This window comes from Arvicanthis niloticus, chromosome 12 (assembly GCF_011762505.2).
Source record: "Arvicanthis niloticus isolate mArvNil1 chromosome 12, mArvNil1.pat.X, whole genome shotgun sequence".
Lineage (NCBI taxonomy): Eukaryota > Metazoa > Chordata > Mammalia > Rodentia > Muridae > Arvicanthis > Arvicanthis niloticus.
In genome coordinates, this window is record NC_047669.1 from 41635926 (window position 1) to 41648788 (window position 12863).

Consider the following 12863-nt stretch of genomic DNA (forward strand, 5'->3'; position numbering starts at 1 on the left):
GGAGGAGCTAAGGTGGGAGGAGTACTGAGAGGAAGAGAAGGAGTAAGAAGAGGAGGAGAAGAAGGAGGGAAGAAGCTAGGTGATGAAAGAGAGAAAGAGGGGGGAGACAGGGAGGCAGATGTTCATGTATCTCCACCAGTCAAAGATAGTTGATATATCTAGGTTGGGTAGTGGGTTACACCTCTGATTGAGCAATACCAAACTTATAAAGCCTATGATTAACATTTTTTAAAAAATGTATAAATGCAAAAAGGAAAAGGGGGCATGGGATAGCGGTTTTCTAAGGGGGGGAATGGGGAAAGGGGATGGCATCTGAAGTGTAAATAAAATATCTAATAAAAAAGTAAGACACACACACACACACAAAAAAAGAACTTCAAGTCTCTGAAGAAAGAAACTGAAGAAGACCTCAGAAGATGGAAAGATCTCCCATGCTCATGGATTGGCAGGATTAACTTAGCCTCGAACACATGGGCACAGGGGGAAAGTTCCTGAACAGAACACCAATGACGTATTTGCTAAGATCAAGAATTGACAGATGGGACTTCATAAAATTGCAAAGTTTCTGTAAGGCACAGGACACTGTCAATAGGACAAAATGACAGCCAACAGATTGGGAAAAGATCTTTACCAACCCTACATCTGATGGAGGGCTAATATCCAAAATATACAAAGGACTCAAGGAATTAGACTCCAGAGAACCAAATTACCCTATTTTTAAAAATGGGAACAGAACTAAACAGAGAATCTTCAACTGAGGAACCTCAAATGGCCGAGAAGCACCTAAGAAATGTTCAACATCCTTAGTCATCAGGGAAATGCAAATCAAAACAACCCTGAGATTCCACCTCACACTAGTCAGAATGGCTAAGATCAAAAACTCAGGTGACAGCAGATGCTGACAAGAATGTGGAGAAAGAGGAACACTCCTCCATTGCTGGTGGGATTGTAAGCTGGTACAACCATTCTGGAAATCAGTCTGGCGGTTCCTCAGAAAATCGGACATAGTACTACCTGAGGACCCAATTATACCACTCCTGGGCATATACCCAGAAGATGCTCCAACATGTAATAGGGACACATGATCCACTATGTTTATAGCAACCATATTTATAATAGCCAAAAGCAGGAAACAACCCAGATGTCCCTCAATTGAAGAGTGGATACAGAAAATGTGATACATTTACATAATAGAGTACTACTCAGCTATTAAAAACAATGACTTCATGAAATTCACAAGCAAATGAATGGAACTTGAAAATATCATCCTGAGTGAGGTAACTCAGTCACAAAAGAACACACATGGTATGCACTCACTAATAAGTGACTTTTAGTCCAAAAGTTGGAAATACAAGATTCAATTCACAGACCATAGGAATCCCAGGGAGAAGGAAAACCAAAGTGTGGATGTTCTGGTCCTTATTAGATGGGGGAGCAAAATACTCACGGGAGGAAATATGGAGACAAAGTGTGGAGCAGAAACTTAAGGAAAGGTGACCCAGAGACTGCCTCAACTGGGGATCTATCTCATATACAGTCACTGAACTAGGAAGCTATTGTGGATGCTGGGAAGTGCTTGCTGATGGCAGCCTGATATGGCTATCTCTTGAGAGGCTCTGCCAAAGACTGACAAATATAGAGGAGGATGGTCACATCTAACCATTGGACTGAGTGTGGGGTCCTCAATGGAGGAGTTGGAGAAAGGACTGAAGGAGCTGAGGGGGTTTGCCACCCCATGGGGGGAGCAACAGTGTCATCTGGCCAGATCCCTCAGAGCTCCAGGGACTGGACCATCAACCAAAGAGTACACATGGAGGGATCCATGGCTCTGGCCACTTATGTGGCAGAGGATGGCCTTGTTGGACGTCAGTGCAAGAAGAGGCCCTTGGGCTTGAGTGTGTTCAATGCCCCAGTGTAGGGGAATGCCAGGGCGGGAAGATGGGAGTCGGTGGGTGGGGGAACACCCTGACAGAGGCAGGAGAGGGAGGATAGATAGGGAGTTTCAGAAGGGGAGACCTAGAAAGGGGAAAACATTTGAAACGTTAATAAAGAAGATATCCAATGAAAAAAGAAAGGATAAAAACAAAAACAAACAAACAAAAAAGGAGCAAAAGTACAGACCCACAGCCAAACACTAGGAAGAGCCAGGAGAACCCTGCAGAAGAGGAGGAGGAAGAACTGTAGAAGCCAGAGGCGCCAAGAACCAAAGACAGCACAAAAACACGGCCCACAGAATCAACTAAGCAGGGCTCCTAAGTGCTCACAGAGACATGAGCATCCTGGATCCTGGATGGGTCTGAGCTACGTCCTCTGTGTATACATTATAATTGTATCGCTTGGTGCTCCTGTGGGACTACCGACAATGGGAGGGCGGGTGTCTCTGGGTATTTTGCCTGTGCTTGGGGCCCTTTCTTCCTACTGGCTTCTCATATCCAACCATGTTATGAGGGTTTGTGCCTAGTCTTACTGTACCTTATTAGGCCACGTTCAGTGAATATCCCTGGGAGGCCTGTTCATTTTTCTTCCTCTTCTTTATATTTTGAAGGTAGACAGAGGAGAAACTGATCTGGGAGAGGTGGGCGGAAGGCCTGGGAAGAGTGGAAGGAGGGGAAACTGCGGTTGACATGTACTGTATGAGAGAGGAATAAAAAGTTTTTTTTTTAAAAATTAAGGATATTACTAAGCCCAGAGGTGCAGAAAAAAAGCCAGAAGATCCCAGGTGCACATCTACTCATCCATATGCACTTTGACACTTGTGTAAACAGAGGCGAGGGACTAAGAATTCACTGTGAACTGGACACTTAAAACTTAAAATGTTTTATGTACAGTGTCTTATCTGCCCAACTTTGAGGAATACAACTTTCTCTTTGCCTTCTGCTATTCAGAGATGACAAAACAATACTTTCCTGGGAATGTTCCTTCAGGCTAATTTAATAGTAGAGCTGAGACTCGAATCTGGTCTGACGACTCTGCAGCCTAAGCTCTTGTCAGTAAGTTCTCACACATTCCATAGACAGAGTGGTAGGTTTGATAGAAAAGGACCTTTTTACATGCCCATGCAATGTAGGATAAGAACAGAAATTGGCCACACGGCTAGATTTAAAATTGGGGTTTCAAGTCTTCTGAATCTCTGCTAACAATCTTGGTTGCAGGGTGTGTTTCTCTATAAACAGGGGAGGGAAAAGCCAAAAGAAACATGAGAAGCACATCGTGTTTTCTCAAACTGCTCCTCAGCCAGGACCAGATTAAGAAAGAGTTATGAGCAGAGAAGTTGTGTGGAAGGTACGGCGTTTCATCAGGATTAACTTGTCAGCCATTCCCAGAATATATGGAAGGGAGAAGGGCCTACAGGCAACAGGTACAATTAAAAGGCTATTGTAGATGCTCATTTCTCAGATGCCAAGTCTGAGTCAGAACAGGATGGTGAGAACATGCAATGCCACGCATGAATGATAGCTTAATACCAAACTCAAAGGAAAAACAGACCCACCCTAGGAACATATGCAATAAAAGGTATGGTCTTTGATGGCCCTGAGATGGGAGAAGAAAGAAACAAATGCACTGATGGCCAGTGACCCTGCCTGCTCCTCAAGGTGCTGGCCTCACCCACCATTCTCTCCATGAGAGCACAAGTTCCAAAGAGTGAGGGAGCCTGCGTGGACCTAGCAGCACCACAGGCATTCCCAGTGCCGAGGACATGTGGATGTTGGTAGTAGGTGGTATCTGGCAGACTGTCTCCACATTCCTGGACACTTCCTGTAGGAAGGGCTCTGTCAAGGCTCAGCACTAGTGAGTCTTCCTCAGGAGGCTTTCTTCTCAAGATATTCTAAATTACATCATTCTAATTATTATCCACAGAGACTTATGTTCATGCTATATTTTATAATATGGAATCTTTTTTTCTTTAACTTCTTTTTTTTACTTCCTCTGCAAGGCTGCCAAGCTCAACTATGTCAGTTTTGCTTCTTGCTGCAGAATTCCCAGCAGTCAGAATCACAGTACCCAGCAGAAGCAAAATGTAAACTTAAATTATCATAATCCAGTTACCAAGATGCCTCTTGAACCCAAGTTTTGTCACCTAACTGCAACCCTAGGAACTGACATGGCAGAAGGAGAGTGTAGACTCCCAAAAGCTGTCCTCTAACCCCTAAATACATGCACCATGCACATGAATGTGTGCATAAAACACACACAAATACACACACACTAAAGAAATGAATGAAATAAAAATTAAATTCACCACTCACAAAATATAAGAAGCTCACTTTTATAAGTTATGAAATTAAGCTTAATATTTTTATAACCAAATATTATCATGAAACAATTTTTATTTCTTCCCTTCTTTTCCACTTATTCAACATTTCTAAACTACTATGAAAATTTTGATCACAGAATAGGGACTTGAAAGCAAAACTGTCATTCATAAAAACATCACTGCAAATTAAAACCACACATGCAAAAACAAAAACAAATGCTCACCAGAGATGGAAAAGCACCTCAGAAACACATCTAAGTCTGGCTTTCTATAAAAAAAATTCTCCACAAACTCACAGTGCTCTGCTATTCTGATTTTAGGAAGGAATTCCATGAGAATAATGGTTTGGGGATACTACCATGTTAGTTACAAATTTGTGTGTGTATTTCACACTGAGACCACATCTCAGATGAGCTATCACAATTCAAATTCGGTATTGCTCGAGCTCTGGCAGAGCCTTTCAGGGGATAGCTATACCAGGAAGTGCTTCTTGGCATCAGCAATAGTGTCTGGGTGTGGTGTCTGCATATGGGGTGGATTCTCAGGTGGAGCAGTCTCTGGATGGCCTTTCCTTCAGTTTCTGTTCACTCGGTAGACATATGGGGTTAGTGGTTACTTGGAGATCTTATGGGTTTCATTTACTTGTTTAATAAAGACTTGAAATGAAAGAGAGGAGAAAAAAGTGGGGAGCAGAGAGTACACACTGTGCTGCTCTTTCACAAGCATTCTCACAGCTCATTCTCACAGCAGCCCTGGTGTCGTACGTGTGAGGAGCACCTTTATCTGTAGATGTGTATGTAAATGTTCCCTGAAACTTACGCACCAGCACCTTATCCTCAAGTGAAAGAAGGATCGGATAATGATATGCCAATAGGAACTGAAGATCCTTCTAAGCCCTAGAAATAATCAGCAAAGTTTGGAAGGCAGGAGGACAAGTGTGGCTAGGACGACCCTGTAATCAAAATAAATCATGCATATTAAGCCCTGTAATCAAAATAAATAGTACATATAAGTGTTCTTTGGTGTAGAAAGGGTGTAAGGCATTGAGTAATATTTTAGCAGCACCAGGGAATTAGGAGTTTCAGGAAAGATTTAATTTTGCCAAGACCAAGATATGACAGAAGCCAGGCATGGGTCCAGAAATCTGGCAAGATTAAAGGTTCTTATATATAAGTGCAGGCCAAGGCCAGACTGTTTACATAAGTGTTTCTATGGGTTCCATCGAGAAGGGGAGCCTAGAACATCGAAAATAAATGATAAATGCATAAGATGGGGTTCCCACCATGCTTCACAGTTGGAAATGCCACACCTTGTGCTCACTTCTCCCAAATATATAACTTACCCAGGCTCCTGCCTCAACCTCCCCACCTGGCTTCTTCACTCTGTTGTCTAGTGTGGCTTTCAAACTCAGAACTGTCCAGAGCACAGTTCCCAACATCTCTCACCTGGAGCCCCGACACTGTCTTTCTCATTTAAAGACAGCTTCATCCTTCTAATGGTTCTTGCCAAAATTTTAGTCATGCTTGACTTCTCATCTGCTTTCCTTCTTCCCATATGCAGCCAACTGGAAACTGCTCACCTCCAACTATGCCCAGGATTTGGCTATGTCTCACTATCTCCACTAATGTTGCCCCTAGGAAAACCTGGAGTATTACAATGGTCACCCAAGTGGACTCTGTTCCATCTTTGCCTCTGTCAGAATATTCTCAACACAGGAGCCAGTACTGCTTTGTTGACATGTAAGACAACCAAGACTTCAAATGGGATCCTAGGACCCACAAAAGTTAGTCCATCACTTAATTCTCCGACAGCTCAAAGCTTCTTCTCCAACAGCGATATTAGCCTTCCTGCTTCTTTTTGAAGATGCCAAACTTGCTTCTACTTAGGACATTAGCACTTGTAGCTCCTCTAGCTGGCAACATTGGCTATTTCTTTTTTCTCTCCTAAAGCTATGTCCGGACACTGCTTTCTAAATATGGACTTCTTGCAGTGCTTTCTGTGGATCTGCCTAGATAGAGCTTCTTTTTTTTTTTTTTTTTTTTTCTGATTTCTTGTTATATAAGACATTGCCTTTTAACATGCTATAGAATTTACTGTTTTGTTTTGTTTATTCTTCACTGGGAATCTTACACCTTGAAGCAAGATTCTACTTATATTCACCGATTAATCTCTGGGTCTTGAAAGTATGTCTAGCATATAGTTAAGTGCTACATAACTGTTGGATAGATGAGAAATGATGGCATACAGATTATGTGCCAGAAATTTATGTGCCATAAATTATGGCACATTATTTGACTAAAGCAAAGGAGAAACTAGCATAAATTATGGCACATAAATTAGAAGATTATGTGCCATAATTTATGCTAGTTTCTCCTTTGCTTTCATCAAATACAACACATAATAAGCAGTCTAGGAAGACATCTGTGGTTCTAAGAGTCAGCAATGCAACTATACCTCCAGTGCCAAATTGTTATCACATCAACAAATGTGGCTACAAGCTTAGACACTTTCATAATAAATATAAATAATGAGCTGTTCAACTTTAAACTCAGAAGTATCATCACTTGGATGCAGTTTTCTTCTAGTTTGAATATGAACAGAAACTCTGCATCTTTACTGATGGAAAACACAATTACCCACAAGAATCAGATGCATTTGTTCAAAACAAATAATTAAAATCTAACCAACAGAGAATGAAGCTTTTCTTTAAAAAAAATGGTTTGAAGAAAGAACATATTGATGTTGCCAGGACTTCATATTGAGACATAGAAGAGTCGTTAATGTTCACAATTAGTGTTTCAGTCTGGAAAGATAACATCCCAAAGGCAACTAAGGAGGAGTAAAAACTTACGAACAGTAAAAACAGAAAACTTAGAGCTGACAAACCTGCTGGGGCCCTTCCAGAGGGTCTTCCCCAGAACAGAGAGGAAAGTCTGAGGGTCTTTGCCGACAGAACAGCCTGCAGAGGAGATAAGGAGTCAGGGGAGGGAGGATGCCAGGCGCAATGGTCAGGGAAATAAATCTCTGACTTGCTAGCAGTCAGGCAACTTCTGTGGCTCTGAGTAGGAATCAGGCCATTTCTGCTGCTCTGACTGACTAGCAACCAGGGGCTTCTTTATTTATACAAGATTCACAGAACAAAGAGAGACTGATCATTATCCAAGTGGTACAGAAATGTGTTTGATTTTTCATCACATATCCGGGATTACAAGTTCAGTCCCAATTAGAGAATAGAAACAGAACAGATGAGTCTTATTATTACCAGCCCTTTAACTCCAATTTAAATAATCTAAAGAAGGTCCCCTCCAAAGCAAACACTATATTTGCTTTTTGGAAGCATTCCAGACAAAAAGAAAATATCTGAGCCATTGTTTTCATGAGTAGCAAATACTAATACCTAACTTATTTTACTATATGTTTCATCATCTACACTATAAAGTAGGAAAAGTTTGTTTTAATCAATCTATTTTACTGGAGTGTATCTTATATGACCCCCCCTATCTTTACTGCATTTTTAGAGAATTCTAAGACTATAATAAAAAAGAGACCTGGATTTCTGTAACCTATTCCCCTGTCCAGTCAGACTTTGTCAATTGTCTCTGTTTACCCTGCATCAATTATGCTGTTTGTGTTTGCTCAGGGGCAGACACCCCAAGAAGATTCCTGCACTCATCTCATCTCATCCAGCTATATGCTTACCTCTGCTTAATGATCTCCAGGGCATAAGGGAGACTTCCAAATACTGGCCAGATAGGGTTAATTTTAGGATTAAAAGGACTCAGACATAATTTTTCTCAAGAAAAGACATAAATCATAATGCAGAAAGTCCCCAGTAACACAACACGCAGAGACCAAAACGTCAAAGTGAGAGAGAGAAGGACAACAATTGCAGCCATCATCTGCTCAGCCTTGCTGGAACAGTGTCAAGCAGCTGTGCTGGTTTCATGACTCGCCATTTCCAGTGGCTGTGGCTGTGCCGCGAACCCGGTTTTATTGTGTTCTACCATGTAGCAGCCACTGTATGCTTAGTTGTCATGTAAAGTGTTTGTATCACTATGATATTTTCAGCAAAGTGTGTCTCAGTGGTGTCTGTTCTTGCCTTCGTTTCCCAATCCCCACCCTCATTTACATCTTGGACTCTCTGCTTTCGAGTGGCATGTATCCGTTTGCCCTCTCCCCTCTGCTAGAACCTCTTTGGGCACTCTCTTTGACTCTTTTATACCTTTTTATGCTTTAACTCCATTTATAACCATTTATAGGTGGACAGGACATATATACATTACACTGCATAGGATCTGAATATGAGAGAGGACATATAATTTTGCTCTTTAAGCCAAAATTGTCTTGGGGTTGATTTTTTTTTTTCAGTGCTGAAGAGTACATCAAAGATCTCTGTGCATATTAGGTGAGCATTCTACCAACTGAGCTATATTCCCGGCATGATAAGCACTCTTACCTAACTTTATCTCATAAAATTCTAAGAAAATGATGTTAATATACCCATTTTACAAAACAGAAATGATTACTTGTTTGTCTCAAATACACAGTCTAGAATCAAACCAGATCTGTAATCCAAGTACTTGGAAGGGAAAGGCAGAAGGATCAAGAGTACAAGGTTAGCCACACAGTATAGTAAGCTTGAGGCTAGCTCAGTTATACGAGACTCATCTCAAGGCGGGTTGGGTGATAGGCTACAGGAAACATTTTTTTTCTTGCTCTTCCCACATTATGAAACCAAAGTTATTACAGAAGTAGAAAACTAACCTTTGGGTGCTTTGGGTCAATTCTTACTTCTGAACCGTTCATCTTGCTTGGTATCAAACACTTTAGAACTGACACAGCAGGGAGAAGATAAAAGCAGCTACGATGTCAGTTTTGTTTCTCACTTAAGGCTGAGATTTCCTAGACAAAAGAGGAAGAAAATGATCAGCTGAAACTTGACACCTTACAGAGAGCTTTACATCTGTTTGCATATGCCAAAAGCAAGTAGCATGCGATATTAAAACTTACCACATTTTACCTTTGCCAAATGTTACTTACCACACTTAAACAATTGCCCAAGTCTTTACCACTCATGTGCTGGAGATGCACTCCACAGTAGCCAATCCTGGCAGATGCTGCTTACAGAACGAGAAGTCAGTTTAGCCAGCATCAGCCTTGCAACAGCCCAGAGGAGCATTATGTGTTCCTCTTACTCACCCTTTTCTCTGGAGGTTTTAACTCCGCCCAACCTACAAAAAGTCCAGGCCCACAAATTAATGTCATTAAGCATTAAAATCATATCATATACTTATTAATCAAGGGCTCAGATTACCTCGTTATTATGTACAGTCAGAGAAGTACTACATAGTCACTAACATCAGAGGTTTTCCCCATAACTATGTGGTAAATTTACAATTTATTTCTACTTTCCCTACACCTGATTTATATCATTACTGACATTGTTTAACCTGCCAACTCTGCATTATGGGGGTGGGAGGAAGGCTCTCTTGATTTTCAGAAAACTGAAGAACACTTACATTATTACATAAATTCTATTTCTGTGCCAAATATAAGATCCACCAATGCAAGGAGCTAACATTGCTCATCAAAGCTTCTTCAGAATTATGTGAAATGTCTGTGCCAATAAGGACCTTCAGGGATTGCTGACAGAAGGACCCTGAAAGATATTAAAACCCGGAGTGGGAATAAAGGAAACAGAAGATTGTGGGAAAGTGAAAAATACAACTGAGACTGAGACAGAGTAGAATGCACTTGGCTGGGCTACTATGGTTTCATGTTTGCTGAGATAATACTCTTCTAGTTGGAAAAATATATCTCAGATACAAATCAGTGCAAAACATTCCTTTCGTCACCTCACAGAAGCAGTTTCACAATCTCCTCATGCCACCCTCCCACACATCACCACCACAAATGAAACTGCTACAAATATGTAGTCAACATAATCAACAACTTCTCCTTCTCCTTCTCCTTCTCCTTCTCCTTCTCCTTCTCCTCCTCCTCCTCCTCCTCCTCCTCCTCCTCCTCCTCCTCCTCCTCCTCCTCCTCCTCCTCCTCCTCCTCCTCCTCCTTCTCCTTTTTCTTCTTCTCCTTCTCCTTCTCTGTCTTCTTCTTCTCTTCCTCCTCCTCCTTCTTCTCCTTCCCGTCTCCTTCTCCTTCTTCTCCTTCTCCTTCTCCTTCTTCTCCTTCTCCTTCTCCTTCTTCTCCTTCTCCTTCTCCTTCTCCTTCTCCTTCTACTCCTCCTCCTTCTCCTTCTCCTCCTCTTCTTCCTCATCCTTCACCTCTTCCTCCTATTCCTCCTCTTCCTCCTCCTCCTCTTCCTCCTTCTCCTTTTTCTTTTCTTCTTTAGCTTATTAAGTCTAGTGTCTATTGCCCAAATTCTCCTGAGTATGTGTCCTGCCTCAGAGTATATTTAATCTACCAGGGATCATGCCATTAAAGAAAACTGACTTTTCCTGTCCCACAGCCATCAAAGCCAATTAACTCACCAGACTTTTGCAACTCCTCTATGTCTTTCTCATTGGAAAACACAGAGCAGAATCCTTTTCAGTTTGTGTTGACACCAAAAAAAAAAAAAAAAAAAAAAAAAGTAAATGAATTCGCTTATTTCATCTGCTATGTGGCTTTTGGTGGTTGTTGTTGTCATGAAATATTGTAAGCTACTCTCATCCTGGAAGCCAAAATGATGGCCAGGATAATACTGACTAAAAACCACCTTATATTCCTACATCTAGTCACCCAACCTCTAGCACTCATACCTGAGACTAGGATAAAGTATTGCAGGACCATAGATGGACAACCTTCTTCCTAGACTTAAAAAAAAATGATTTGAATCAGTCTCTCCTCAAATAAAAAAATTAAAATGTCTCCAAACACTTTCCAACTGTATATCCCAAAGAAAGAAAATACTTGATAAAATAATGGTAATGATATCCTGTCATGATTTTACATAAGATTCTTTTTTTTTTTTTTTTTTTTTTTTGGTTTTTCGAGACAGGGTTTCTCTGTGTAGCCTTGGCTGTCCTGGAACTCACTCTGTAGACCAGGCTGGCCTCGAACTCAGAAATCCGCCTGCCTCTGCCTCCCAAGTGCTGGGATTAAAGGCGTGCGCCACCACCGCCCAGCTTTTTACATAAGATTCTTAACATAAACTGGTACAGACAAAATTTTTAAAGAAACTAATTATTTTTCCATACTAAAGAGCTTGATACAGTTCATGAAGAAATCCCATGCAGCTCCATGGGCAGGATGGGAAGGAATGTCTGGATGCTTAGTACCAGCTGATCTGACGGAAACTCACTCTGGCAACAAGTGCCTAAGATATAATGTAGAGTATCAGATGGCCCTGAGAGTTGCAAAGGTGGGGAGGGAGACCATATAAACATACCTATCGGGCACAATAAAACTGTCAAACTCACAGCAGAAACATCCAAGCTCAAAGTGCAGAGGTCAGTGGTGGAGCCCTGCATAATCTTTGACCTTAACTCCAGCCTCTGGGGATAAACAAAGCTGAGATCTTCAGCCCCTAAAATAAGCTTGGTCCTCTCCACTCTTCACATATGTCTCACATACCTCATGTGCATTCAGAAACTTATGACTACAGACTGTGGCTTATCCAGTTCGTAAACCTGTCTGAGATTTATTTTCTCTCTGGTGTCCCTTTCCACTTTTTGATTTGGCATCATCCACTAACCTTAGAAAGATAGCATCACCTTGTTTGTCCACCTTCACAGTCCCTTGTTCTAAATTCCATTAGAACACATTATGTCACTGGATAATGTTTTAGCTTGGCTCAGCTTCTTATGATTCAATACAAAGGGACCAAGCATAACAAAAAAAAATATTTTTAAATAGTAATGAGTACCAAAGCATGACCACCTAGGAAACCAGAGAAGTATCAACACAGGGGATGGTTTGTCAGTCTCTGGCGTGTTACATACAAAGTATCATACTGAAAGCACTGAAGGCATGATTAAAAATGCATGTGGAAGTATGTCTCCAGAGCAACTTGGGGTAGTATACTTCAACTATATTTTTTATTCAGTTTTTACTAGTTGATACAAAGAGCTTTGATCATATTCATTGCTCCCACACAACTCTTCCCACACCCACACTCTCTACTTACTGACTTAACTTTGTGTCTTGTTTTTTTTTTTTTTTTCCTGTTTATACCATTCAAGGTCAACATGCAGTATCCAGATATTCTAGGATATTCGATCTTCTATTGGAGCATGGCCAGTGTACTCTTAGAGAACACTGTCTTTCCTTCTCCCAGCAGCTAATGACTGCCAAATAGCTCCATGGTTAGGGGTAGGATTGTACGCCCAATGTCCTTCTCCATGCTGTGTGGTTTAGACTTCTGCAGTCTTGGGCATAGTGTCTGAACCACCATGAGTTCATGTGTGCATCTCCCCTGTTCTAGCCAAAAGACTCCATTTACATGTAGTTACCTACTGCCTTTCAACTTTACACTCTTTCCAAGCCCCTATCCTGCAGTGATCTCTGAACCTTGGAAGTAGCGAGGATGAGAGATATATATTCACTTTAGGGTTGAGAATTCTTTAGTCTCTTATTCTCTGTACCTTGATGAGTTGTGGGTCTCTGCATT

At 41.3% G+C, this 12863-nt stretch overlaps 1 protein-coding gene across 1 annotated transcript in view; it reads right to left on the reverse strand.

The window, feature by feature from the left end:
- Positions 1 to 10102, reverse strand: part of LOC117718180 (transmembrane protein 45A-like) — a 34023-nt gene extending 23921 nt beyond the window's left edge. The window contains exons 1-4 of the mRNA XM_034515718.3: positions 9775 to 10102; positions 9455 to 9486; positions 9296 to 9372; positions 9020 to 9157 (exon numbers count right to left, since the gene is read on the reverse strand). Of these exons, the coding sequence (XP_034371609.1) occupies positions 9020 to 9061 (42 nt within the window). The 5' untranslated portion in view covers positions 9062 to 9157; positions 9296 to 9372; positions 9455 to 9486; positions 9775 to 10102. The remainder of the gene's footprint in view (positions 1 to 9019; positions 9158 to 9295; positions 9373 to 9454; positions 9487 to 9774) is intronic.
- Positions 10103 to 12863: the final 2761 nt, after the last annotated feature.